The 23,384-nt window shown below is 47.3% G+C and overlaps 12 protein-coding genes and 1 non-coding gene across 16 annotated transcripts; 7 read left to right on the top strand and 6 right to left on the bottom strand.

Annotated features, from left to right (window-relative positions):
- Window positions 1-63: 63 nt before the first annotated feature.
- Window positions 64-1,150, top strand: SPPG_02123 (TIGR00730 family protein; the record flags this gene model as incomplete). Its single annotated transcript, XM_016750427.1, has 6 exons — window positions 64-168; window positions 230-334; window positions 404-457; window positions 524-536; window positions 612-875; window positions 936-1,150. The coding sequence occupies 6 exons, from the start codon at window positions 64-66 to the stop codon at window positions 998-1,000; spliced, it is 606 nt and encodes a 201-aa protein (XP_016611097.1). The 3' UTR covers window positions 1,001-1,150.
- Window positions 1,085-4,256, bottom strand: SPPG_08986 (uncharacterized protein). Its single transcript, XM_016757137.1, has 4 exons — window positions 3,968-4,256; window positions 3,188-3,891; window positions 1,909-3,110; window positions 1,085-1,851 (listed from the first exon to the last, which is right to left on the bottom strand). Exons 2-4 carry the CDS (start codon window positions 3,847-3,849, stop codon window positions 1,250-1,252), a joined length of 2,466 nt encoding a protein of 821 aa, XP_016611096.1. The 5' UTR covers window positions 3,850-3,891; window positions 3,968-4,256; the 3' UTR covers window positions 1,085-1,249.
- Window positions 4,257-4,372: 116 nt separating this feature from the next.
- On the top strand, window positions 4,373-5,834 carry SPPG_02120 (co-chaperone SGT1). The gene is made up of 3 exons (XM_016750426.1): window positions 4,373-4,888; window positions 4,951-5,405; window positions 5,474-5,834. The coding sequence occupies exons 1-3, from the start codon at window positions 4,507-4,509 to the stop codon at window positions 5,714-5,716; spliced, it is 1,080 nt and encodes a 359-aa protein (XP_016611095.1). The 5' UTR covers window positions 4,373-4,506; the 3' UTR covers window positions 5,717-5,834.
- SPPG_08985 (uncharacterized protein) lies at window positions 5,755-6,454 on the bottom strand. Its single transcript, XM_016757136.1, has 2 exons — window positions 6,174-6,454; window positions 5,755-6,038 (listed from the first exon to the last, which is right to left on the bottom strand). Exons 1-2 carry the CDS (start codon window positions 6,231-6,233, stop codon window positions 5,835-5,837), a joined length of 264 nt encoding a protein of 87 aa, XP_016611094.1. The 5' UTR covers window positions 6,234-6,454; the 3' UTR covers window positions 5,755-5,834.
- On the top strand, window positions 6,449-9,007 carry SPPG_02119. Of its 2 annotated transcripts, none has more exons than XM_016750424.1 (5): window positions 6,449-6,471; window positions 6,537-6,786; window positions 6,915-7,097; window positions 7,159-7,666; window positions 7,733-9,007. In XM_016750424.1, exons 2-5 carry the CDS (start codon window positions 6,724-6,726, stop codon window positions 8,830-8,832), a joined length of 1,854 nt encoding a protein of 617 aa, XP_016611092.1. In that variant the 5' UTR covers window positions 6,449-6,471; window positions 6,537-6,723; the 3' UTR covers window positions 8,833-9,007. The 2 variants fall into 2 exon arrangements, with proteins under 2 accessions (XP_016611092.1, XP_016611093.1); XM_016750425.1 differs by having other exon boundaries at window positions 6,537-6,828.
- A 433-nt stretch (window positions 9,008-9,440) lies between these two features.
- SPPG_10045 lies at window positions 9,441-9,514 on the top strand. Its single transcript has one exon. It is a non-coding gene; the product is annotated as a tRNA-Ile (tRNA).
- A 26-nt stretch (window positions 9,515-9,540) lies between these two features.
- On the top strand, window positions 9,541-11,147 carry SPPG_02118 (bifunctional triacylglycerol lipase/ester hydrolase). Its single transcript, XM_016750423.1, has 6 exons — window positions 9,541-9,822; window positions 9,883-9,966; window positions 10,031-10,197; window positions 10,269-10,367; window positions 10,427-10,760; window positions 10,822-11,147. Exons 1-6 carry the CDS (start codon window positions 9,624-9,626, stop codon window positions 10,923-10,925), a joined length of 987 nt encoding a protein of 328 aa, XP_016611091.1. The 5' UTR covers window positions 9,541-9,623; the 3' UTR covers window positions 10,926-11,147.
- On the bottom strand, window positions 11,075-12,030 carry SPPG_02117 (uncharacterized protein). Its single transcript, XM_016750422.1, has 2 exons — window positions 11,322-12,030; window positions 11,075-11,243 (listed from the first exon to the last, which is right to left on the bottom strand). Exons 1-2 carry the CDS (start codon window positions 11,859-11,861, stop codon window positions 11,184-11,186), a joined length of 600 nt encoding a protein of 199 aa, XP_016611090.1. The 5' UTR covers window positions 11,862-12,030; the 3' UTR covers window positions 11,075-11,183.
- A 15-nt stretch (window positions 12,031-12,045) lies between these two features.
- SPPG_02116 (phosphatidylinositol-3,5-bisphosphate 5-phosphatase) lies at window positions 12,046-15,739 on the bottom strand. The gene is made up of 12 exons (XM_016750421.1): window positions 15,523-15,739; window positions 15,427-15,454; window positions 15,145-15,349; window positions 14,919-15,078; window positions 14,626-14,852; window positions 13,430-14,567; window positions 13,200-13,370; window positions 13,071-13,142; window positions 12,984-13,001; window positions 12,651-12,875; window positions 12,319-12,589; window positions 12,046-12,250 (listed from the first exon to the last, which is right to left on the bottom strand). The coding sequence occupies exons 1-12, from the start codon at window positions 15,585-15,587 to the stop codon at window positions 12,179-12,181; spliced, it is 2,652 nt and encodes an 883-aa protein (XP_016611089.1). The 5' UTR covers window positions 15,588-15,739; the 3' UTR covers window positions 12,046-12,178.
- A 127-nt stretch (window positions 15,740-15,866) lies between these two features.
- Window positions 15,867-17,930, bottom strand: SPPG_02115. Of its 3 annotated transcripts, XM_016750420.1 has the most exons (9): window positions 17,907-17,930; window positions 17,391-17,837; window positions 17,274-17,312; window positions 17,132-17,213; window positions 16,901-17,076; window positions 16,709-16,834; window positions 16,560-16,646; window positions 16,420-16,478; window positions 15,867-16,355 (listed from the first exon to the last, which is right to left on the bottom strand). In XM_016750420.1, exons 1-9 carry the CDS (start codon window positions 17,915-17,917, stop codon window positions 15,982-15,984), a joined length of 1,401 nt encoding a protein of 466 aa, XP_016611088.1. In that variant the 5' UTR covers window positions 17,918-17,930; the 3' UTR covers window positions 15,867-15,981. The 3 variants fall into 3 exon arrangements, with proteins under 3 accessions (XP_016611088.1, XP_016611087.1, XP_016611086.1); XM_016750419.1 differs by having other exon boundaries at window positions 17,391-17,918; XM_016750418.1 differs by having other exon boundaries at window positions 16,901-17,055; window positions 17,391-17,918.
- Window positions 17,812-19,159, top strand: SPPG_02114 (proteasome core particle subunit alpha 2). The gene is made up of 4 exons (XM_016750417.1): window positions 17,812-18,233; window positions 18,327-18,582; window positions 18,682-18,837; window positions 18,910-19,159. Exons 1-4 carry the CDS (start codon window positions 18,119-18,121, stop codon window positions 19,121-19,123), a joined length of 741 nt encoding a protein of 246 aa, XP_016611085.1. The 5' UTR covers window positions 17,812-18,118; the 3' UTR covers window positions 19,124-19,159.
- Window positions 19,160-20,490: 1,331 nt separating this feature from the next.
- Window positions 20,491-22,268, top strand: SPPG_02113 (uncharacterized protein). Its single transcript, XM_016750416.1, has 6 exons — window positions 20,491-20,785; window positions 20,869-21,206; window positions 21,284-21,343; window positions 21,413-21,459; window positions 21,545-21,799; window positions 21,859-22,268. Exons 1-6 carry the CDS (start codon window positions 20,515-20,517, stop codon window positions 21,962-21,964), a joined length of 1,077 nt encoding a protein of 358 aa, XP_016611084.1. The 5' UTR covers window positions 20,491-20,514; the 3' UTR covers window positions 21,965-22,268.
- SPPG_02112 (uncharacterized protein) lies at window positions 21,901-23,300 on the bottom strand. Its single transcript, XM_016750415.1, has 3 exons — window positions 23,076-23,300; window positions 22,471-22,948; window positions 21,901-22,344 (listed from the first exon to the last, which is right to left on the bottom strand). Exons 1-3 carry the CDS (start codon window positions 23,176-23,178, stop codon window positions 22,257-22,259), a joined length of 669 nt encoding a protein of 222 aa, XP_016611083.1. The 5' UTR covers window positions 23,179-23,300; the 3' UTR covers window positions 21,901-22,256.
- Window positions 23,301-23,384: the final 84 nt, after the last annotated feature.

Genomic DNA, 23,384 nt, shown 5'->3' with positions numbered 1-23,384 from the left:
TGGTTGGGTGACGTGGATTTGGTTGGGCAAGGTTAATGGACAAGCAAGCCCCCCACTCCGACAATGCCAACGGAGATCACCGCAATTTGTGTTTACTGCGGCAGCAGCACTGGCAACAGTCAAAAGTATGTAGAAGCCGCCCAAGAGCTTGGAGAAGCTTTAGTCAAGGTATTTTCATGTCAAACCTTAATTGCCGTAAGCGTTGCAGCTCAACCATGCCATGCGGCAGAATGGAATCGCGCTGGTCTACGGAGGCGGCGACAAGGGTCTCATGGGAATAATCGCTAGGACTGTTCACGAAGGAGGAGGAAATGTAGTGGGAATTATACCAGAGGTAGCATTCATGAGCAAAACTAGCATTGCTAGGTAGGGATCTGTAATCTTATTATTTGTTGCGTCCTAGGCCATGACGCAGTTCGAAGGGATGCTCCTCGTGGGGGATGTCACCATCGTACCGGTAAAGTGTCTCAAATAGCACATCGCACAGCGGCTTTGGCTCTCTTCTAACTTGGGGCTTCCCTAGGACATGCATACAAGTTCAGTTGCTGGAATTTGCGTCTTAGAGTAGTGTAAAGGAGGACAAATACTGACTGTCACACTTGCCCATATAGGAAAGAAAAAGATGGAAGAAAATTGCAATGCTTTCATTGCACTTCCGGGCGGATTTGGCACGTTTGAAGAGTTGTTTGAAGCAATTACCTGGGCTCAACTCAACATCCATTCCAAGCCAATTGGTGTCCTGAACACAAATGGATTCTACGACCCGCTGATAGCATTAATTGATAAGAGTATCGAAAGCGGGTTCATTAAGCCATCTAATAGAGAATTAATAGTTGTTCGGGACAATGTCAGTGACTTGTTGACAGCGTTGCGAGGTAAGACTGAACTTGCTTATAGTGTTCTTGGCATCCTTTGATCGCAATCTATGCTGTAAGAATTCAAGATGCCAGAAGATGCTCAATACAATCTCGACTGGCAAAAAGCAAAGGAACTGGCTTGAATATAGGTAGGACTCCGGCAGCCGGCGATGCATTCCTTCCCGAACACATTGTTCGGCGCTATATAGATGGTGGATTGGAACAAATTGAGCAATAAATTACAATTCATTTATTAAGAATCGCCAGTGCAACGCAAGGCGCCTATCCTAAACTGAAACCTAGCAGCGCAAGAATGGGTTTCAATTGATCCTACCTCTGGATACTACTGTACAATCCGCTTTTCGCACACAATAAATAGTACCTATCCAAAATTAACAACGTCCTCCCTCTCGTCTCTTCACATCCATCATAAACCCGGCAACAGCACTCATATCCACTTCCTTGTCACTCTCAACAGCTTGTAACAGGGGATTCAGTAGCTCGTCCACACTCTCGACAGGAACATTGCAACATGCTGCAATAATTTTTTTGCAGCCCAGTTCTGATTTGCCAGATGTCGATTTTAACCGGATGATCTCGCTGCGCAGTGAACGTTCTAGAGCCTCCTTTTCTTGAAGGGTTCGGCGTAGAGCAGCCAATTCTCCGTTGGGGTCCTGTGGGGTTTGCTTGGTTTCTGTTATCCCTCCTGTGACCATTCCTCCAGGCGTTGAATCTGTACTCCGTTGATCATGAATAGTGGCAGTATTACATTTTGCCATTTCTTCTCCGAGGCACCGCTCCAAATTTTTGATCTGTTGCACCATTTCCGGCAGCATCTGGTTTTCTTTGCGCAGTATATGATTCTGTTTTCGGACATCGGCGAGTTCTTTGGTTACCTGCCGCAGCTGATTTCGGGCTTCCGTCAGTTGATCTGCTTTGACTTTCATCTCCGCAGAGAAGGTGCATGACATCTCGTCAACCATTTGTTGAACCGCTATGCATGGTTACACATTAGAACATGTCAATGGCGGAAGATACTGAGCAGACTTACCCGAAGCAATCTCTCTTCCTTTTGTTGCACTCGCGACAGCACTTAGAGCTAGAGCGGCATCCTCCTCTTCGGTTCTGATACTAGGAAACACCACTCGACTGGTTCCTTCAATCTTCTCGGCCTCTCCAGTATCGCCTGTGCCTTCTACTCCTCCGTCTCCCCTGCTAGACCCGAGGACGTCCTCAAACCCGAAATCCGATGGCCTAAGGCCCGCACGATTCTCAATGGTACCATCAGCACCGACATCGATTAATTGTTCCACCAAGTTCCTGTTCCCGATACGGGCCGCAACATTCAGCGCTGTGTCCCCAGCGCTGTCCTGTATGTCCACTAAGGATGAGAAGTTACCACCGTGGCGAGCAACCCATTCCAACAAACACTCCAAGTAGTAGCGGCTGGCCGCTACACGGCCCTCCAGACCCGCGGTGGCGGCGATGTGATGCAGGACGGTGCGGTTCTTAGCGTCCACTAGCGAGAGAGTCGAATGCAAAAGGTCGAGAAGCTCAGGAAATGTCTGATTGTCATAGTTATTTGTCACACGAACGGCTCTAATCAGCGCCGTTTCCCCGTCATTGTTAACACTCCGTATGTCGGCACCCTTTTGCAAGAGTACTCGTACAACATTAATCCGCGCTAGTGCGGCGGCCCAATGTAATGATGTGTGGGACTGCTCATCGATCACAATATCCAGGTCCAGGTCATTCGGTAGCGTAGGGCCCGACAACATATCGGGTATATACAGTGGATCTTCGTGGACGAACATTGCCATTAACATGGCACGGTACTTTTCCGCATTAGTTTCGATAACACTCTCGGCATAGGCGTCAGTTCTTGGTCTCTTCTTAGCGTAGTTGCCAAGGGGACCTGGTGAGGCCAAAGGATTGTCTGAAGACTCGTCATCATGGATATCCGAACTTTCAATCTCCATCAACCGTTTGCTTGCCCTCGTGCTTGGAGCCCCCGCTCTTCGCCTGCGTTGAGCAGTATCAGTACCATCATCTCCGTGGGAACGACTTTTGCTTTTGTTGAAGCTGGAAGAGTTGGATCGCTTCAGCAGGTCTCGGTTAGCAGCCATTACTTGCTCCTTGGTAGGAGTCTGATCTGCCCGGCCAGGTGCCGGAAGCTCAAATTCCAGGAGTGGCCGAAGAAATCCATCCACTCCGTACATTGCAGCCAGTTGCACGCCTCGTTCGAATGGAATCCTAGAGAAATGGCAGAAAGCGTTATGTACAGTCTCGCGTAACACTCATCCTTATGTCTCGACAGGATCACGACTTACCATGTACCCTGATACTTTCCATATCCTCCTTGCACCTTTTCGTGCTCTCCAATCATAACTTCCTTATCCAAGATCTTAGTCCGCTTCCCTTTATCCACACCCGCGACTTTCAAGATCTGCGTTGCGTTCAGAAACCCGTCACTCTTTCTCCTCATTACGGCCACAGAATTACACATCATCTCGTACACTGGAATTCCGGAATAAACGGCAGCGTATATTTCCCCTTCGCCGTTTAGAGCGGGTGCCGGGGTAGATGTAGTCGATGACCCTCCATCTGCATGACCCTCGTCCTCTTCCGATTCTTCTTCTGGTAATCTCTTTGGTGAAGGGGGTTGATTATATATGTTACGGGGTGAAACGCCAAGAATCGAGTTGCCTTCAGTCAATCGGGATAACGCAGGAATTTGTAACGGTAAGAACGGTGGGGGACCTGAACTGCCACTCATTTGATTCAAAGAGCTATTCCCAAAGTACGACTGGAGAAAGTCATGTGAGCTTGACAGTGGTGGTAAAGGAGTTGAAAGCCCTCCGGCAAGTGTATCCGAGAGAGAGCCATTAGCAGGTGTAGCGATTGCGCCTGCGCCAGAACTCCCGACCGTAGTGTGCGAAAGTGAAGGATACTGAGCGCCACCTTCGAAGGCCATGTCGTGCGCACGAATCATGCTAGCTTGGTCTCGACAGTTGCTAGCAATTGCCTATAAGAGCTACACGTTCAAAGCGTTAAAACACCACGTATGGAACAATTTGCAAGTATATTCAGAACAAACCAGCAGTACCTACCGAAGACTTAATTGTCTATCCCGAGAAAACAAGCTCACAGCTAAGAGAAAGTGGACGCTTGCTTACTCGTACGGCACTCTGAACTCGGATCTGTCTTCGCTTGTTCCACGGGACGGGCCAGGTAGTTGTTCACAGTCGTCCGCAGGCTTCGAGAGACCAAGGTGCAACACAAGACGTTGGGCAATCCGGAAAAGGTCTTACGAGTGAATTCCTCTGGCGTTGGCGACCGTCGAATAACAGTTTCAATACAGAGTAGCCTGGAGACGTTGGAAAGGGAGCAAGGGGGCCGGTCGTCGACTGCTGCGCTCCCTACGCGTCCCGGACGCGCGAAGTTTTGAAGAGACACGTGCGTGGCGCGGTCACCGAAGCTCCCAGCAGACAGACTCTCCTTTCGCATGCAGCAGGATTTTCCATCTTCTTCCATTGCACTCATTACGATCCTTTGTTAAAACATTTATTGAAAATACTTTAGCACACACAAAACAGAGAGCCGCCTGATTTCCTTATTCCGAAGAGGATATAGTTTATATTGAGCAAGAATGACTCTTGAAGACACATCATCCATCCTCTCTGCCGCAAACACTGCATTTGTCGATGAAGATTACCAGGAAGCACTTTCCCTCTATGCGCGCGCAATAGAAACCTCTCCGTCTACTCCTGATCTATATCTTAAGCGTGCGGCATGCTACCATCAACTGGAACAATTTCGTGAAGCTGTGGAGGATGCAAAAGCAGCTGCCATGCTGGCCGGGGGGGATCCTAAAGTTGTGGGAAAAGCTCACATAAGGAGAGGCATGGGTTTATTGGAATTGGGCAATGCACAGGAAGCTTTGGATGCTTTTCTGGAGGCGAGAAGGGTGACTGGGGACGCAGATGGCGTCAAACGATGGATTGAGAAATGTGAAAAATTGGGTGCCGTAGGTAAGCACTATTGTCAGCGTAGCTCGTTTTCCTTGCTTTTGCTAAGGGCCGTTACTTTGGAGTCCCAAAGCCAGTGTCAACCTCAGCTCCAGCTCCCTCCTCCAATGTCGCGTCTACATCGACTCCCGCTAGCATTCCGCAACCTGCTTCGTTCCTACCACCTTCAAAAATTCGCCATGAATGGTTTCAAAACGAAAACTTTGTTACCCTCACAGTTTTTGTCAAAAATGCTAAATCAGAAGATGTTAATCTTGTCTTGGTTGAGCGCGCACTTTCCTTAAGCGTAAAGCTTCCCAGCGGTGGGGACTACTCGTTGGAACTGGATCCATTGGCTCATGAAATTGTGCCAAGCGAAAGCAAGCACTCCATTCTGAGTACAAAGATTGAAATCAAGCTCAAAAAGAAAGATCTGGGTGTGAGATGGGGCACATTGGAAGGAGAGGAAATTGGTCCAGTAACGACGGTTGCAGGGGCGAATGCCCAGGATAGGCCTGCGTATCCATCATCCGCTAAGAAGGTATTTTCTCATTTTAGCCGCCAAGTGCAGCCGAGGAACACTTTCACTGAGTCTATATCACTGTCCAGAAACACGACTGGGATGCGGTAGCCAAATCTCTTGAACAAGAAAAGCCTGAAGGGGAACAAGCTTTGAATGCGCTATTCCAGCAAATCTACCGGGATTCGAGCGAGGAAGTGCGGCGTGCAATGATGAAGAGCTACATTGAAAGTAATGGTACATGCTTGAGCACAAACTGGGAAGAAGTTGGAAAGAAGACGGTGGAAACTACGCCTCCTGAAGGCATGATAGCAAAAAAGTATGAAGTGTAGATCGGACTACCGTTAGGCATTCGGGGTTGTTTTCTTTCGCCGGATCTGTAATATATATTGGCGTGAAATCCAGTGACAATGTCGAAATCAATGGCCTGAGTGTCAATTCAGCCATCCATCAAAGTCCCGCCGCTTTTGGGTCGAAAGGCCTCCTAACTAATTCTGGCTTTTTCAATTCTTCCAAACGCCACGCGACATAACGCTTCACAAATTCCTCTTCTTCCTTGTCTGGGATCTCAATCGGTGGAGGGGGACGGTGCTTCCGGTATTCAAGGTAGCCGACAATGATACCTGTGTAGCCCAAAACTGTGTAAAGGGCAAGCTTTTAAGCGCAAAAAAAACGGTCAGAATGATTATCAGATAAGGAGATAGGAAGAATTTCATTTGATGTGTCAGCTCGTGTGAGGGTATCTAAAATGAAAACGACGGCAGCACACACATTCCATCAACTGCGCACCTTGTAACGGGGAATTTTGAATCCAAAAACATTGTATGTATCGTACGGATTTCCATGCATTTTGTAATTTTTGCCAACGTACAATTGTTGGCAAGAGCGTGGTTACTGTATAACATTACTCTTACGCGATAGAAACCAAAGCCCGTCCCTTCCCTTGCTCATTGCATACACATGTACTGATGAACTCTAACCCATCAACTTGCCTGTACAATCCGTAAGTAAAATTAGAAAAGCCTTGCAAATACTTTAAGCAAGTGTGCTAAAACTGATTATAAACAAAAGGCCGTGACAAATTCGTGTGAGTCATAAATGTGTCATTTCCCTTATCAGATCTTTTTCATTGAGATTCTTTCCGCCAATCAGAGCGCTGATGTGGCACCCACGGACCGTTGGCGACGAGCAATTTGCTTTTCCGCCTTTGCGGGGACTATAAAAACTCCACACACTCATCCCTCCCAACGCACAGCATTTACAAACGGCATCCCTCCCGATCGTCTCCCTGCATAGACTCTGTCGTTTTCCACACTCTAAATATATATTCACATTCAAAATGACAAACTCTGGAAAGGAAAAGTTGATCATCTTTGACACTACTCTGCGAGACGGTGAGCAGGTACGTTTATGCAACGCCTGCAGACCCCTCCAGTCTTATCTGGTAGGAGATAACGCCGCAGTCGCTCTATACCTTTTGCAACTTTGGCCAACTCCATCTTCTTCCTTGTACTGATCGCACTTATCCAGTCACCCGGTGTGACCTTGACAGCACATGAAAAGGTCGAGATTGCTAGACAACTGTCACGCTTGGGAGTCGATGTCTGCGAAGCCGGATTTCCAATTGCCTCACAGGGTGATTTTGAGGCTGTAGAGCGTATAGCAAAAGAGGTTGGGCCTTTGACGGCGGGGAGACATAGTAACAAGCCAATGGTAGGTTGTGTTAATGGCTTACCGGCTGGATGGCAAACTGTACGCTAATCCTAATATCAAGGTTATCTGTGGCCTTGCACGTGCGGTTCCAGCTGATATCCAACGTGCTTACGATGCTGTCAAACACGCACCTGCCCACCGAATTCATACCTTCCTCGCCACTTCCGACATCCACCTTCAATACAAGCTTAAAATCAATCGCGAGGAGTGCGTTGCGCGTGCCGTCGCTGCAGTAAAATACGCCAAATCTTTGGGATGCAAGGATGTAGAGTTTTCTCCAGAAGACGCTGGTCGCTCGGATCGTGAATTCTTGTGTCAAGTCCTGGGCGAGGTGATTAAAGCTGGCGCGACCACTCTCAATATTCCGGACACAGTCGGATACAACACACCTGAGGAGTATGGGGCAATGATAAAGTTTCTAGTGGAGAATGTTGAAGGCGCAAAAAATGTCACATGGTCTACTCATTGCCACAATGATCTTGGTCTTGCGACTGCCAACACGTTGGCGGGCGTGGCAAACGGCGCACGGCAAGTGGAAGTGACTATCAATGGTATTGGGGAGCGTGCTGGTATGTAATTGGGATTCAGCAAATATCTCCTGTAATATTTTTTATTTACCATATTCATCATACCAGGCAACACTTCCTTGGAAGAACTCGTTATGGCAATCTATACCCATCCAACCGCATATCCTGTGTTCCATACCATCGATACATACCAAATTTACAATACTTCCCAGCTAGTCACAAAGAAAACGGGCATGGTAATTCAGGGTAACAAAGCGATTGTGGGTGCCAACGCTTTTGCGCACGAATCTGGCATTCACCAGGATGGTGTCCTGAAAAACAAATCGACTTACGAGATTATTGAACCCGGAGTCGTCGGCATTCCTTCCAATTCCCTGGTGCTGGGCAAGCACTCTGGACGAAATGCATTCCGCACCAGGTTGGAACAGCTGATTCAGAATTCCATGTATGAGGATGTCTTGAAGAGTGAGCCTGCCGTCTTTGAGAAGCTTTTCGTCGCGTTCAAGAAATTGGCGGATACGAAAAAGCGCGGCGTAACAGACCAGGATTTGTTGGCTCTCCTAGATGATCAGCTTAACATGCACGACTCTGGAAGGGAAACTTACCATTTCAAGTCAATTCAAGTAGTCTCCGGATCTGGCGTCTTGTCCACCGCAACCGTTACAATTATTGACACAACCATGACAAAAACGAACTCAAATGGGTCAATTGGTGAGAATGGCGAAACTTCCCCGGTAGCGGCATCTACACCTGACGCACCTGAAGGCGTGGAACGTTGTGATGCGGCCATTGGGCATGGGCCAGTACATGCGATTTTCTCAGCCATCAACCGTCTGATCGGTTGCACAAACATGCTGGCATCTTATGAAGTCAAAGCCGTAACTGAAGGATCAGACTCGCTGGGAAGAGTGGTAGTTCGAATTCACGAGGCAAGTGATGAGGACGAGGATGCAGTTCGTCCTTCAAAAGCGCCACGTCTGGAGGACGAGTCCTCAGCGTCCTTTCAAGATCGCGAGACGTTCCAGGGACAAGGAACGGACGAAGATATTTTGGTAGCATCTGCAAAGGCATATATCAACGCGGTAAATCGGATGGTGGAGTCCAAGCGCAGGTCTGTTCAGCGCAAAGTACCTGTGCAGACAGATAAAGTTCCGGTGGTTGGTGGTAGTGTAGAGGCTGTTCCTCGGTCAAGAAAGGTGGGCGTTTGAAGATTTGAAACTGCGGTTGTTTGTGATGGGCACGAGGGTTGTAAATATGTAGCTGGTATGCGATGGGTTTAATACAAATGTGGCGTGAAGATAACCCTGACTGGTTGATGAGAGAACTTCAACGTTTCGCGTCACCCAAGATTGGGCATCAGTATGCATGGCCGTTGATCCCTAAAATTGTTCTGGACAAGGAGTTACCGCTGCTAATTGCTCCTTGGACAGTTCATTTGTGAGCTTTTTGATAACTACGAGAACAGGGTGAAATGACATGCAAAAAAGGTACTTCGAGCTTTCATATTACCTGATTGACCCAGATGATTTTCTACTATCCGTCAACCACAATAAGCCAGGTAATTGCTCATCTGTATTCATTGTCCCTCGGTTACAAAAGATTTCATGTTATCCCCAGTTGGATTTGAATACGGAAAGCGGTAATTTGTAGCCATTCGGGCGCATGCTCGTGCACCGAGTTCATCCTTGGCCAGAGACGGTGTCAATGTGATGGCTCGCTGTTGTTTTTTGCGTTAAAATATGGCCTACATTAACCCTAGCCGACCATCGTAATATTCTGATAGATGCATCTTAATGCCTACGAGATGAAAATCAAAGCTCTCTTAGCTCAGTTGGTTAGAGCGTGGTGCTAATAACGCCAAGGTCATAGGTTCGACCCCTATAGGGAGCACTCCCCGAGGTGACTGTACGTTTTTTGGAGAGAGTTTTTGGACGTCATCCGTGCGCTGTGGCACACGAACCTCTTTGTTCCTCGAACTCATTGTGGTCGTCGAAATCAAATGACAGACATACGCGAACATTCAGCCGCGTCAGCTGTGTTTCCCACGACCAAAACCACTACCTCATTGTCCTCGTTATCCCGAGCTCGCACGGCGGGTGAATACGAGTTTTGGAATGTGGGGGAAGAAGAGACTGAAGTACTGCTGTTTCGCGCACAAGGGATTAAGATCCCACGGCTTGTATTGGTCATGGTACCTGGTGAGTAAAAAAGGTGTCGGCCTTTTGTATTTCAAACTTTATAACGTTTGCAATATACAGGAAACCCAGGTGTGATTGACTACTACGAGACCTTCCTGCAAGTGGTGTATGAATGCTGCAATGAGATGGTTGACATTATCGGAGGTGAGTGGGATTCTGCAGCTAGACTTTGATAAGAAGTGAATGGACTAATAAACCCTGCGGGCAGTTCAACACCTAGGTCATTCTTCAGCAGTAGATCACGACCGAAACTTTTCAGTCAAAGATCAAGTGAATCACAAGATTGCCTTGTTGGATCTTATCACGAAAAAATATGGAAAAGACATGAAGATTGTGCTCATGGGTCACAGTTTTGGGGCGTGGGTGTCTGTTCAGGTGCGGTAGATGTGATAGCCTTCCATAGGATTTCAAGGTTTTTTGCTGATGGACGGTTTGTATCAAAGTAGATGCTCAAGGCGCGGCCCTATGCGAATATTGTCAAAATCTTTGCCCTGTTTCCAACTTTACATTCCATCGCTGCCACTCCGAAGGGGCGGCGCATATCAGTAAGTTTATGGTGTTTAGGGAATACCCAAAAACGACTACCGATCTGACCATGATTCAGTACCTTACTCTCCCCGTCGTCCGCTCCATCCCTCCTCTGTTCGTCTCCTTCCTCCGAACTCTGACGTACTTTACTCCAAAACTGTTCCCACGTCTCATCTCGACATTTTCGGGACAAACTGGAACTGATCTCTCAATAACGTGTGGCAAACTCTTGCATTATCGCACTGTTCTCAACACGCTATATCTGGCATCACATGAGATGAGAGAGATTAAGGACCTCGATGAGGAGACGGTAGAGAAATATATCGAAAAGTTTGTGTTTTATTATGGAACGAGGGACGAGTGGTGCCCGGTCTGGCATTGGGAACAAATGTCTGCCAAGTTTCCAAAGGGTGAGTGAGAAAGTAGATTGGATGGCAGATGTGCTACTTTGGCTAATTGTTCGTACGTCAGCTGAAATTTATCTATGTCGAGACGATCTCCCCCATGCGTTTGTTCTCGGATATTCGGATATAATGGGGCGAAAGGTCGCCCAGTGGATAAGAAATGTACTATAGATCTTATGTGGATGACAAGGATGGACAGCGCAATCGTGTGTGAATTACTACGTACAGGTACAGTTAGAATAGATACTCGCTGTAGAGTGGAGAAGATTGCTTTCACAGCTGAAGAGCGAATAAGGAAAGAATGAAGAAAGACAAAATAGTCCAGATCATAGAGGCCTGATCCATGAGGCTATTATGTATGCAATACATGATTAATAAAAGTATATCTATCCACGTTGACTTGTCAAAAGTCCTTCAACCAAACGTAATTTACATCTTTTTGAAGACTGCCAAGGAGCTGTTGCATTTCGGGCAGTAATGATGCTTGTCCTGTTTTATAGACGACAGAAAATGTATCGTGAGAATCCGATATGTAGTTAACCAACAAAAGATGCTTTTTTTCCTCACCTGAAAGGTATCAGACGCAAACGGGATCCATGCACAAGGGCAGCAAATAACGCAAATGAGACCGGCCATTAACCATGTAAAAGGACCAGCCTCCATAGCAACCCTTGTTGTGACATTTTCTTGACATCTTGTGCAAACCATGATTTGCGGCTTGCTCTCGTCAAAATGAAGGCCCTGCTGCACAGCGATTGATACACTTGGTGCCACGGTTGCCGGGTACATGGCGTACTGGACGCCGGGTTGGGGTTGGGCGACGTACATAGGCTGGTTTGGTAGCATCACAGGTACCTGTTGACCGGGAACGGCGACTTGGGGTGGTTGCGGAGGATACATCAATGGAGGAGTGCCATGAGACGCTCCGTTGATAGGTGGAACAGAGTGCATGAATGGAACAGGCTGCGCGGCTGGAACAGCGGCTCCGGTGGTCTGTGGCAGAGGTTGTAAAGGCGCGGCGATAGGGATTTGGGGATGGCCATCGTATGCGGGGGGAGACGGGTCTGTGGTCTGAACGGGAGGAGGAGGATTACTCTTTTCGCTCATTGTAGCGGGAGTGTGTGTTATGGTAAAGGCAGAGTCCTTGTGTGTGGAGAAATCAACCTCCAGCAATAACAGAAAATAAAAAGCACAGCCTTGCAGCTGTGCAACTTGCTACATAATTGGCTGTACAAAAGTTAAGAGTTTATGGTAAATTCGATCATGGAAACGTGCCGCAGATTAAAAAAATGTTGAAGCTGCGCATTGATAAATTTTAGGATGTATATCACGTGGCTTTTGGGTTGCTGTCCGCCAAGAGACAAAACGATGCAAACGATGCTCTCAATAAATATAAAAAAAGTACATAAATGACTAGGTATTGCTCACGCCATTCCTTTGACCGGTTTGGATCGCGAGGACACAAACTTTCCTGTAGACAACCATTTTGCATATGCCTGCCATAGTGCTGGTTAATATGCATCATCAAACAAATCAAGATATACACAGTGGCCGTTCATCTCACCTCGTATCTGGGCAGATCCGTTTTCTGTACACCGGAACCAACGTAGTGGCTCGTCTTCCCCGACTTTTCAACATATGTAGTATACAAAGCTTCGTCGCGAGAGTCGACCTCGAAATGATCCGCCGGGGATGTGCCATCTAATTGTTCCCCAAGCCTTCGACCAACATACTCCGCAAATATGGAATAATCAGGATGAGAAGATTGTGTTCTCACATCCTGTTCGACAGTGGGTGTTAGAAGGGTGGTTGAGGGTTTGAATTGGTGAATGTAGCTGGAGAACGTGAGATATCAGCCACCACACTGTCCACGACAATCGCTGGGAGAATACCCACCGTTTGTACTCTTTCAGTTCGCTACCTGGAACCTGTGGATCCAACAACCGCGAAGCTAAAGCGCTTGTTGTCCACCACGGGGCTGAAGCTTCTTTGCTGGCTCCCGTCTTGCCTTTCACATGCTCATCAGTGTCGCGTGTTTCACTTGCTCTGCCGCTTTCCGTAGGCGTCTCTCGTTCTTGATTGGTGAGTTTCAACCATCGACGCACGCCGCCTATGTTCAAGCTGGAGGTCCCGATTGAAGAGGGCACATCCGAGCATGAATCAGTACAATTATCAATGGTCAACGGAGGGCGAGTTCCGTTCACGGCCCGGTGAGCAGCAGGGCCATACCTGTAAATCATAAGATAGCTGCAATAGAAGATCCGGTGAGAAACATCCAGAAAAACTTCAAAATTGAACTAGTTCACAGCCGCATACCGGTTTGCTTGTGTGGGATTTAAACGGACAGTGAAGGGGCTATGATCTAAAACCTCGTCCTTGGATGCTAAGCTACATTGTTCGTGAGCGCCTTACTTTCTGCCAAATATAAGCTGCAGTGGCCCGTACCCAGTGCAGGTGCTAATCATGTTAAAGGCAAATAGCTTGGCAAACGAGGTGTAGAGCTTGGGACGGTAGTACTCCACATAATATCCATCACCAGGTAGGTATGGTCCGACTTGAATCGACGAACCGTCCGGGTGCCGCATTATGGCTCCCCACGTGAACCAACGTGTGTAGCTGCCAAAGCTATCAATATACAGGGGAATTGCTGCATACCCTATGAGGTAAGAACCAACCTGCGCAAAGGACTCTTTTTTCGGGGATCCTCGTTATGCAGGTAGTAGTCGGATACTAATTCCCATAGAGGGGTGTTGCTGTTTGCTGTGGGAACATAGTGACCCAGGAAAAGATTGATCGCATCCTGCTTCTCAGCATCCGTGAACGAGTTACTGTAGTAACGTCGGATACTTTCAATCATATCTCGAGAATGACTCGTCCATCGACTAATCTTCCGGTAAGTTTCCATCGTGTTAACAAGATGTGAGCCTCCGTATTGCAACGCAATAGTATCTCCGTGATCGTGATACATGGCGTTCAAAAGATTGATTGCATCCGAATCAAATGGAACGCTTGGGTGGGCAAGAACTCCGAGTGCATACAATTGGTGTCCAAGTGCGCATTTTCCAATAACAAACTGTGCCGCGTTCGTACGGTCCAGGCAATCTATGCAGTTGGTTCTTACGACGCCGTTCTGCCGTCGCCCTAGTATGCGATTAACCGGAGCATCCTCGCCCGCCGCTTTGGCCCTGCGAAGGGCATTTATGTATGGTTCCGCCCCACTATGAAAGAATCCCGTCGTCGTAAGGACCTGCTCTGCAAGGTCTTCTAATACACCTATCACATCTTGATCATGGCTTTTCGACGCCCGTGCCATATCCCAAGCAATGTACTTGATCTTTCGTTCGGGTGGGAGAAATTGATTCAGATAGGAGACAGACTCTGTGAATTCATCCAGCAGAATGGACTCGCGGCGGTTCTTCTCCTTGCTTTTCACGAGGTTCAAAACAATTATTGGACCACCATAACGCTTGAACATGTTGTCAAAGTGAAGCGCAGCCGCAGAAAAGAAAGGGTCAATGACATTCAGCTGAATCGGAGGCTTTGCAACCATAGCGGCTGTCTCCTGACTCCAGAACAAGGGAATGGACCCACGATGTTGCACAAAGGACGTATAGGCAGGTTTGTTCCCGTAACGGCCTTGAGGTGAATAAAATGAGGTGGTTGTGGCATCATAGACAATCTGTTCCGTTTCAACATCGTTCGCCACGTAGCCTTTATCATTTACTCCACGTTTTAAGAAACGGGCACCAGCAAAGTATCGGGACCGTCGAGCAATCAATGTGACAAAAATATTGCGCCCAAATACGGATATCTCTGTTGAGAGGCTGGATGTGAGGAAAGCATTGTTGACCAGAAGAGTTGCTGTACTTACTTGACTGATCTACGAAACCATGGATAACTGGCAAGACCCAATCAGATCGCAGTGAGTCAAATCCCGCTCGCAGTAAGTTGGAATTCCATACAAACATGTCGTTGTACTCAAAATGCTCCCGGCCATGGGGAAGACTCATATTCCACTGCAATGTTCTCGTGATATCATATGTGTAACTAAAATAGAAGTTCTTGCTGAGATCCACTTGACCGAATACTTGCAGATATCTGAAATGATCGAAGATGAGATACAAAAACAATACGCATAGATGCCCGCCGCGACCATAACACTACCTTGCTTCATCAGGTTTTCGTTCTAACTTAGCCCCAGGGCCAGGTACGCTGATGAGCATGGTATCATCAATATGATATATATAGTGTCCCCCAATCAATGCTACTGCACTCCTTTTAGTGATCAAGATAATGTAATAACCTTCTAAAAATCGTACGAAGCCTGCACAACAATTAGTCCAGGCTGAACGGACAACGGACAAGCACTCAAGGGTATGTGGGTACACACCGACAATCCCAAAGAATGAAGCAACTTTATGGAGTCCACCAGAATTTTTGTTTCCATTCTCAATCATCCCCAAAAGGTCCATAACCTCCGGTTTGGTATAAACGACTTCATCATCAATGACATTCAGTTCACTGCCGCTCGTACGGTCAATCTTCAACACCCGAAATCGTTCGTCGCTTTGATTTGACCCTACTACATAAAAGCGCTGGAAAGGCAACCGAAAAGGTGGCCAGAATTTGAACATGTAATAAGAACGGAATATATTTGCACACGCATCTTTACCATCCTAGTCTCATACAAGGTAAATTTGCTGCGATGAATACAAGAGGTAAGAACCTAGTCATCATCGGCGGACGTCCATATGCGAAGTGTTCATACTTTAAGACGAGCCGCCCATCCTCACTGTCACTTAACGCCGTTGCATGTTGGTGAGTTGCGGCCATGGTGTCGAGCGTGGAAATCACAAGAAGACTTTCAATACGCTGATTAACAGCCACCACACAAGTGGTCGACTACATGAGTTGCCTCCTTGTCGCGATGGCTTTCTTCATGCGGGGGAGCAGCTGGTGAGATCAACAGTGTGAAAGGACTGGGAGCGCTGATATGAGTCATACATCCATGAATACAGGTGGAGACGGAAACGTTTGTTTATATTACACTGTTGAGACTTTTGACCACCATGCCCATGGCAATGTTGATAAAACTATTATCGTATTGTCTTGTTCACAAGTATGTGCATCTGTTTGTCTGATACTTTATTAGGATCTAAGGACGTCCCACAATGACGGTTCAATATGATTATATCCGCTGTGTTCTATTATGGTCTCGTGTCGTCTACTATACAGGTTCTGATTTCACCTCAGGCATCCCCGTACCTCCATCATCATCCTCATCCTCACTACTATTTACAAACTCCTCACTCAGTTGTATCTCCTTCTCTTTTTTGATGACTGGTCTTACATGAACGCGTGGCGTTTTGATCTGTCGGAATTCTGCCCAGCTCAACACCGGATTCGAAAATAAGGCATGACCTGGAGGAGGTAGGGGTCCCCGAATTCCTTTCCGGCGAATCCGCACATCATTGCCAGGTTCCTCTTCTCCCTCGCGGATGTGCTCGTCGTTGTTGGTTTGCAGCTTTTCTTCTGATTCAAGGACATCGAGTTGATCATGCACATCCAGACATTTATGCGTCCGTCTTCGTTTTCGCGGCACTTTTTTGAAAGTGAAATTAGAACAATAAAGAGCATAGGAAAGGTCCTTGTGGTCTTTGACTACCTTTCCGTATTTTTGGTTGATATAAGCGCTCCAGTCTGCGTCGAGCATTTGCTAGTACCCTATAGAAGAAGGATGAGCATGTCACAATGATGACCTTCTCAATAGCACTCTAAATTGGACATGGTATATGGGATATTTACGAGTCAGGAACTTTGCAAATCGCGGCAGCATTTAGCACACTCTCCCAATCAGAAAGCGCAGGTCGACGTTTGAATTGTTTTCCTTCCCTGAGAGCGAGAACCAAGGTGTTAGCTGGACGCCTCACACACAAGATCCAGTCGCTCCCTACAGGTTGACTGCGCGGACTTGAGCTACCATTCGTAAGACCTGTAGTATCATGCCGGCGGTTTCCTTCCGCAACAACTGCTTGTGTAGCTGTCCAAGCCGAGGGCAGACCGGATGACCATCGGATGAGCTAAATGCAAAACGCAATGTTAAGACTCGTACGTAGACGCTAGTAATAGAAGTCGGCGTCACATACCTGGATACAGGAGAAGATGATCGGTTTTGTACCTTGCATTCTCTTAACCATTCGGAATACCAAAGCTCGTTTGCTAGAACTTGTAGTTCCCCGTCAAGTGCCTCTTCTCCGTTGTTGATTTGATGGGCCAAATTTGAAGGCTCTGTTGAGCCATGCTGGATGCCATTTGATTGAAACTACGTTCACTTTTAAGAATACCGCAGCGGAACTCTGAACAGTGAAGTGACTTACTAAGTTGGGAAGACCATTGTTTTCAGAGTCAAAAGGGGGCGATTCGATATCAACATCATCAAAATCAACGAATGACCGTAATCTGAAGTGTAATGTATTGGCTGCCACTCCTCTCCAAATAATCGTCACATGGAGCACATACCGGGGAACACAGCGGGGCGGTAAGGGCCAGAGAGCAAGCCTGCCGGAGAAGAGCATCAACAGACCAAACCTTCATAGAAGAACGAAGACGGTTCGGGTGCGCAACGCGATCGCTAACCTTTCGGTAGTAGATGATCTCAAACCTAATCGTTCTGGCTCACCTGTCGCAAGGCGTGTCGTGTCTTCAAAAGCTTCGTTTGCGATAGATATGACAATGTTCCGGAAATCCGCCACTTCGGTATCAGCAGCTTGGCGGCGTCGCTTCGCGGTGAGAGTATGCGGCAGGATCTCAAGCTCTGTTTTATCAGCGCTCGGACCGGGGGTAGGAGACGCTCCTTGATTCTCGTCCTCAGACAACATTGACGAAGAAGACGATGACCCGGCCCGGGAGAGGGCGCTCGGATATTCCGAATTATTAGCATCAGTGTCAGTAGTGTAAAGTTCCTCAGTGAGCGCTCCCACGGCCGACGAATTGCTGGCATCTGATACCGGACGGCTAGGGTCTGTCCTTTCCCAACCGGAAGATGACAAGTAATCAGATTCAGACTGGTCAAGGAAGTACCACCTACAACATTATACACTAGTTAGTTTTGGGACAGCTGATCAGCAGCCGTACGAGACGTTGCATATTTACTTTGAAGCCATGACAGTAGCGGATGTTGAGTTGAGATCTACGAAGTCCGGTCCATATTACGTTTCTATTGTCGATATATTGATAACTTTGGCGATAAATTATCATCGTCCAAGGCAATATGACACGCGTGCGAGGTGGTTACTGGACATACTACAACGACACGACGATCCCGTCCATCAAACAACATCTTCGGCACATTCTGAGCTGTCAATATGGCCGACCGTTACTCTTTCTCCCTCACAACATTCTCTCCGTCCGGAAAACTCGTGCAAATCGAGTATGCTCTCAACGCTGTTGCTCAAGGTGTTACCAGCATTGGCATCAAAGGTTCGTTATCATAAATATTACTCGGTGTGGACTCGGTTGAAGCTAGTCCTTTGCAGCAGTGCTATGTGTTTTATTGACTTCCCGCGTAAACAGCCACAAACGGTATCGTGATCGCAACTGAAAAGAAAACTCCCTCGTTTCTTGTTGACGACTCGACGATGGAGAAAGTGGCCGTTATCTCCTCGAACATTGGCATGGTATATTCAGGAATGGGACCAGATGCTCGTGTACTGGTGGATAAGGCCCGTAAGAGTGCGCAAGAATACAAACGAGTGTACCATGAGGAGCCGCCCACCGTAATGCTGGTCAAAGAGGTTGCAAGCGTTATGCAGGAATTTACACAGAGCGGGTGAGTTTTAGGTTAGCGTCGTACCGGACTGGTTGAGATGGCGGGCTCGTGTAGCGCAATGAGGTGGACTGCGTCTTAACAGCAAACTTTCTACTTTAGTGGTGTGCGCCCGTTTGGCGTGTCGCTTCTTATTGCTGGATTCGACGAGACTGGGCCAGCGCTGTACCAGGTAGATCCATCAGGATCTTACTGGGCGTGGAAGGCAAGCGCGATAGGGAAAAACATGGTTAATGCAAAGACATTCCTGGAGAAGAGGTAAAGTAGTCGCAAAAAATCGGAATGGTGCTGGGTTTGAACAAGATTCTAATATGCACGTCGTACCCGTAGATACAATGAATCGATGGAAATTGAGGACGCAGTACACACAGCCATCCTGACTCTGAAAGAAGGCTTCGAAGGTCAAATGACTGAATCAACCATCGAAATTGGTATTGCACAGCTGGTGGAGGAGGTCTCTTTCGACGGTCAGACATCCAAAGTCGGCAAGTTTAAGAAACTGAGTGGATCAGAGATCAAAGACTACTTGGCAAATATTGCATAAAATTGTACATTTCGGTAACATAGCTAGTAAACCAGACGATCACGTAGGCAGCGATCCCCGAAGGATCTCATCCTCTGCTCTCAAGAGCTCTATTTCTTTCAGGAAGTCATGCAATGACGAGCTCCCCAAACTGCTCATACACTTCGGAGCCACTAAGCATTGGTTAGGCCGATCATTGCCGGCTCAGATCGAACAGTTAGTAGATTGGGTTATCAGTTACCTCTACGTCTAGCAGAGGGTAGCACTGCTGCGGAGACAGCATTCTGCAGTTTGCCCCAAATGCACCAACATTATCAATCATCCTCGCATTCATCTCCTGCACCAGTCGATCTGACGTTCCCTGATACTCTAGCAATGAGAGCGCCTAGCTTCATCAGCTCCATTGTGACAAATTAACTCCCATATGCTCGATGAGTACAAAGACATGACGTATGCCTCCACAAGACAATATCGCCTGGAAGCAACGCATTCTAGATGAGATGTTAACGATAGTGTATTGGCAAGAACTAATGTTACAAACAATACACCAATGTGGATTGAACCACTGGACTGGCGACAACCAGCCCGGAAAAGCCAACTAGCTTAACTCCTTACAAGTAACAAACTACCACTAGGCCCAATTACACATGCAATATATTACGGTTGTTCTAACCGGGTAACTAGCGCCCACCACCACGAGAGAAATCCTACTCGCCCTTTGATTCCGAAATTCTTGGAGGATGTTTCAGATACTAAGGTAGATCAGAATTAGACTGGGAATATGCGCGTGGGAAAAATCATAAAGATATACCTGCGATCGTAGCAGTATAGTGGTAGCAGCATTTGCAAGGGGTTATGTTGTATTTGTCGGGCGGACGAGGTCCTCGGCACCAGAGCAGGATTCTCATGATGGACTTGAGAGTTGAGTGCTGGCAGATGCTTGCGAGTCGAGGGATAAAGAAACAAGAGGGAAGAAGAAGAAGAGGTTTATATAGAAAAACTGAGTCAAATATATTGAGTCATTTAGCGTCATGCCAGTGGCCGCTGCAGAATATTCCTCTCATAGATGCCGCAAGGGATAGTAATTGCAATCTGTTCATGGCCACACATATTGGACCCGTTTTCTCATGATGGAGCATCTTTTGTGCATAGTTCATTTGCCTAAATCGAGGGAGGCCTCTTGCATTTCTTTTCATTCGATCCAGTGGCTGCATCCATCTGCAGACTGACAGTTCTTTCTGGCCCACAAATCCCAGTGTCGTGGGTTACCAAGCATTCCTGGCCCCTGTGTGACCAACGGGATCTGGCACCCTTGGATCCAGGAACCAGAGGAACGGTTTGTGATGATGGCATCAGCCACCAGAGCGTCACCAGAACTGCTCACCTTCCTGCAAATTAACCCGCAGGGCCAGATGAGAAACAGCTGTAGCATGTCTACATCAGAAGGCTCTGTAGCCCAGGTCCAACCCTCCGGGCCACTAGCGCGGCGTTCGTCCGCTGCCGCGCTGGCAAAGCTCGATGACATTACTACTGACCTAAGAAGATCGTCAGCTTGGGCTGAAGGAATAATAACCGGTGACGACGAGGATGGGGCAAATGCGGGGCAGATCAAAGCTCTTCTAGAGCATGCAAAGGACATCGTTGTCCAGCTACGAACGGTAATGGAAAACGATTATGAAGTTGGTGGGTACCTCACCAAAGACCGGTTACCACAAGCTTTTCACCATTTATTGGAGATTTGTTATCCTGACTCATGTACTTAACAGATTTGAAAGACGAAGATGGCCAGTTACCTTCTTACGACACCCTCGTCTCCAAACTCAGTGATGCTTTCCGTCACCAGAAAGAGATAAACCAGATGAACGCAAAACTCATATCGGTTAATTATGTGGTGAATCTGTCCAACTTTGCCAAAAATCGACATCTACAAAAAGCCGTCCTCAAGGGTAGGCAGCAAGTTCTCGAGCTTCAGAATACTGTCGCGACTCTGGAGGGCTCCGTCGACTTCTTGTCCGTCGAGGTAGCTGTACAACGGAAGACTGCTGAAAGGTTAAAAACGGCGTTGGATAATACCAGGAGCCTCCTAGAAACGACAATGAAAGAAGTATGACAAGAAAGTGCTCACTCTCGTATATTCACTGTTCAGTATGCTCATTGTTTGGCTCTGACGCCTGTCCGCAGTATCGACAAGAGCTAAATCGACAGCGAGAAATACTTCGACGACAGTCAACCGTCATCGGGGTAAGCCAATTGCTGCGCTATGATAGCTTATCCCAAATTGAAAGTGCTGAATATGTACTATCCCGCTAGGAACTTTACAGGAGCAAGTTCAATCAGGATTTCATCCTGGATTCAACGTATGTTAATATATCATATGTTATCATCGCAAGTAGCCTCAGATATATATGAAAACTCACGTTCCTGCTTGCATCGTTCCCTTAGATTATTTCTCTTTTGTCTCTGGGCGGCCAATACCACTGTTGTCGACATGCCCTTACGTACTGCAGTTGACTTTGTTATGCGTCAAATACGGTGGTGGTGGCTTTCCCCAAGGACCTCAGAATCCGGGAGACTGGCGGCCTCGCTCTGGTTCAGAAAACGAACTATATGGACACGCCAAGCGGCTAAACTGGGCTTGATAATACTTCTCATGCGAAGGTTACGACACGGGGCGAAAGAGTATGGCATTCATAATCGGTAAGGTGTTGAACATTTCGACGGCTGAGGGCAGAGCTAACAAGTCACACCATCATCAGAATTGGGGCTACCTATCCTTATATAACTTCATTCTTTGCCATGATGTATACATCAATGGCTAAGCGGATCAATGGGTTGTCACTGCCTTCATCTGAAGGAGCATAATAGAAGGACCAACTGGAATATGGATATCTATGTATATAGAGGCCAGGACTCGGGCAGATATGGTTTGAGTTATTTGACGTCATTCACAGTACCGTTCAAGTTTGTCGTATCCATTCAATAGTGCTCTATCGCCGTATTTTGATATTATGACGCTAGGTCTGCATGACAGACGCTTGGTTATCCTTATAATTCAGACGGCAAGACGAAATGCTATTATCATACGAACATAAACCACCGACAGAAAACGTTGCTCTCTGTCCCACTCCAGACCTTTTGTTGTAAGCAATTACACTCAGAACCACTTCAGGTAGATAATGGCGCAAATGACGATTATCAACATAATGATGATACCAAACGAAAGTAACTTGTTTGTCATTAAGCTGTGGAAAAAAGCGAAAAAATGTCAGACCGACTCATGCGAACCAGCTACAGTAGCAGATAAAAATCTCATGACCCATGCTACGACGAAAGGGTTCGCAGGCAAACTATTCGCTGTTAAAACTCACCGTCGCTGCATTCCTCGTAGGACACCTTGACTCTTCGCAATCCATGTATCGGCAGTTGAAAGCCTATCTCGTGTATTCAGAATCTGCTCTCGTTGTCTGTTGAGATCTTCTAATGTGCTGATCCCAATGGACTCTGTCTCCAACGCTAATCGCCTCGCATCCTCAAGTCGCCGACTTCCCTCCTGCAACCTTTCCGTTCCTTGTAACAGTCTAGAGCGCTGGTCCATACTTGAAACCTCAAAGTCTACTACATGTTGTCCACCGCGACCCAGTAGCTGGTCTCGATCAGAACCTCCTGTGGCCTTTTGCAAATCTCTCCGAATCTTTTTAACGTCTTCTTTGAAGGAACGGACACGGGGCGCAAGACGCATTCGCGTTGCTGCTGCGAGGGAGGCAAGCTCCACTTCCATTTGGGAGATGATTTCATCAGCCTCTTCGAGCTCCCGCTCCGCTTGGTTATATAGCAGTTTCTTTTGTTCTATTCAAGCGTCGAAAATGTGATGCCGTGGTTATTATAGTGGAGCAACACCGGCTAACTGATGCGAAGACGTGCAGGTGGAGTTGATACCTCCACCGCACGCTATCATATCCCAATTTAAGCCTACCTCCAGTTGCGGCGCCGATAGTCTCGACTTTGCTCAACAACGATTCGTGAAGGGTATCATACTCTTTTTGATAGGTGTCCAAAATTTCTGAGCCCTCGGACATTGTTGCACGCTCAAAATGGAAAACTGACTATGTGTTGTCGATGAGGTAACAAAACACTAGCGTCTCTATTTTCGAGGCGCCTTAAATGGACTGAGATGGGACGTTAACGGGATGTATGGCAGATTGCAAAGTCCATAACAGCCACGCGGTAACAGGCCTGACACACCAACTTGAGGCTTAGCTGGTGTTATCTAATCCACTCCGCC

The sequence above is a fragment of the Spizellomyces punctatus genome (genome assembly GCF_000182565.1).
Source record: "Spizellomyces punctatus DAOM BR117 chromosome Unknown supercont1.3, whole genome shotgun sequence".
NCBI classification, from domain to species: domain Eukaryota; kingdom Fungi; phylum Chytridiomycota; class Chytridiomycetes; order Spizellomycetales; family Spizellomycetaceae; genus Spizellomyces; species Spizellomyces punctatus.
This window is presented reverse-complemented; position numbering and strand designations above follow the sequence as displayed.

Excerpts from the sequence above, each read along its gene's own strand:
- SPPG_02116 (XM_016750421.1), bottom strand. The coding sequence starts at position 15,587 with ATGGCCGCAACTCACCAACATGCAACGGCGTTAAGTGACAGTGAGGAT. Across the intron at positions 14,568-14,625 it reads TGGTTTCGTAGATCAGTCAA|AGATATCCGTATTTGGGCGC; the intron begins GTAAGTACAGCA and ends GCCTCTCAACAG. Across the intron at positions 12,251-12,318 it reads CGGATCTGCCCAGATACGAG|GCATATGCAAAATGGTTGTC; the intron begins GTGAGATGAACG and ends GCACTATGGCAG.
- SPPG_02119 (XM_016750425.1), top strand. The coding sequence starts at position 6,724 with ATGACAAACTCTGGAAAGGAAAAGTTGATCATCTTTGACACTACTCTG. Across the intron at positions 6,829-6,914 it reads GACCCCTCCAGTCTTATCTG|TCACCCGGTGTGACCTTGAC; the intron begins GTAGGAGATAAC and ends GCACTTATCCAG. Across the intron at positions 7,098-7,158 it reads GACATAGTAACAAGCCAATG|GTTATCTGTGGCCTTGCACG; the intron begins GTAGGTTGTGTT and ends CCTAATATCAAG.
- SPPG_08985 (XM_016757136.1), bottom strand. The coding sequence starts at position 6,233 with ATGCATGGAAATCCGTACGATACATACAATGTTTTTGGATTCAAAATT. Across the intron at positions 6,039-6,173 it reads TCAAAATTCCCCGTTACAAG|CTTGCCCTTTACACAGTTTT; the intron begins GTGCGCAGTTGA and ends TGCGCTTAAAAG.
- SPPG_02118 (XM_016750423.1), top strand. The coding sequence starts at position 9,624 with ATGACAGACATACGCGAACATTCAGCCGCGTCAGCTGTGTTTCCCACG. Across the intron at positions 9,967-10,030 it reads GATGGTTGACATTATCGGAG|TTCAACACCTAGGTCATTCT; the intron begins GTGAGTGGGATT and ends CCCTGCGGGCAG. Across the intron at positions 10,761-10,821 it reads GTCTGCCAAGTTTCCAAAGG|CTGAAATTTATCTATGTCGA; the intron begins GTGAGTGAGAAA and ends TTCGTACGTCAG.
- SPPG_02113 (XM_016750416.1), top strand. The coding sequence starts at position 20,515 with ATGAGAAACAGCTGTAGCATGTCTACATCAGAAGGCTCTGTAGCCCAG. Across the intron at positions 21,207-21,283 it reads TAGAAACGACAATGAAAGAA|TATCGACAAGAGCTAAATCG; the intron begins GTATGACAAGAA and ends GCCTGTCCGCAG. Across the intron at positions 21,344-21,412 it reads GACAGTCAACCGTCATCGGG|GAACTTTACAGGAGCAAGTT; the intron begins GTAAGCCAATTG and ends CTATCCCGCTAG.
- SPPG_02114 (XM_016750417.1), top strand. The coding sequence starts at position 18,119 with ATGGCCGACCGTTACTCTTTCTCCCTCACAACATTCTCTCCGTCCGGA. Across the intron at positions 18,234-18,326 it reads TACCAGCATTGGCATCAAAG|CCACAAACGGTATCGTGATC; the intron begins GTTCGTTATCAT and ends CCGCGTAAACAG. Across the intron at positions 18,583-18,681 it reads CAGGAATTTACACAGAGCGG|TGGTGTGCGCCCGTTTGGCG; the intron begins GTGAGTTTTAGG and ends TTTCTACTTTAG.
- SPPG_02117 (XM_016750422.1), bottom strand. The coding sequence starts at position 11,861 with ATGAGCGAAAAGAGTAATCCTCCTCCTCCCGTTCAGACCACAGACCCG. Across the intron at positions 11,244-11,321 it reads TTGCGTCTGATACCTTTCAG|GACAAGCATCATTACTGCCC; the intron begins GTGAGGAAAAAA and ends TCTATAAAACAG.
- SPPG_08986 (XM_016757137.1), bottom strand. The coding sequence starts at position 3,849 with ATGATTCGTGCGCACGACATGGCCTTCGAAGGTGGCGCTCAGTATCCT. Across the intron at positions 3,111-3,187 it reads GGAAAGTATCAGGGTACATG|GATTCCATTCGAACGAGGCG; the intron begins GTAAGTCGTGAT and ends CCATTTCTCTAG. Across the intron at positions 1,852-1,908 it reads AGGAAGAGAGATTGCTTCGG|CGGTTCAACAAATGGTTGAC; the intron begins GTAAGTCTGCTC and ends AACCATGCATAG.
- SPPG_02115 (XM_016750420.1), bottom strand. Across the intron at positions 16,647-16,708 it reads CAAGTCCGCGCAGTCAACCT|GGAAGGAAAACAATTCAAAC; the intron begins GTAGGGAGCGAC and ends TCTCGCTCTCAG. Across the intron at positions 16,479-16,559 it reads ATTTGCAAAGTTCCTGACTC|GGTACTAGCAAATGCTCGAC; the intron begins GTAAATATCCCA and ends CTTCTTCTATAG.
- SPPG_02120 (XM_016750426.1), top strand. The coding sequence starts at position 4,507 with ATGACTCTTGAAGACACATCATCCATCCTCTCTGCCGCAAACACTGCA. Across the intron at positions 4,889-4,950 it reads TGAAAAATTGGGTGCCGTAG|TCCCAAAGCCAGTGTCAACC; the intron begins GTAAGCACTATT and ends GTTACTTTGGAG. Across the intron at positions 5,406-5,473 it reads ATCCATCATCCGCTAAGAAG|AAACACGACTGGGATGCGGT; the intron begins GTATTTTCTCAT and ends ATCACTGTCCAG.
- SPPG_02112 (XM_016750415.1), bottom strand. The coding sequence starts at position 23,178 with ATGTCCGAGGGCTCAGAAATTTTGGACACCTATCAAAAAGAGTATGAT. Across the intron at positions 22,949-23,075 it reads TATCGGCGCCGCAACTGGAG|AACAAAAGAAACTGCTATAT; the intron begins GTAGGCTTAAAT and ends ACGCTTGAATAG. Across the intron at positions 22,345-22,470 it reads CTACGAGGAATGCAGCGACG|CTTAATGACAAACAAGTTAC; the intron begins GTGAGTTTTAAC and ends TTTTTTCCACAG.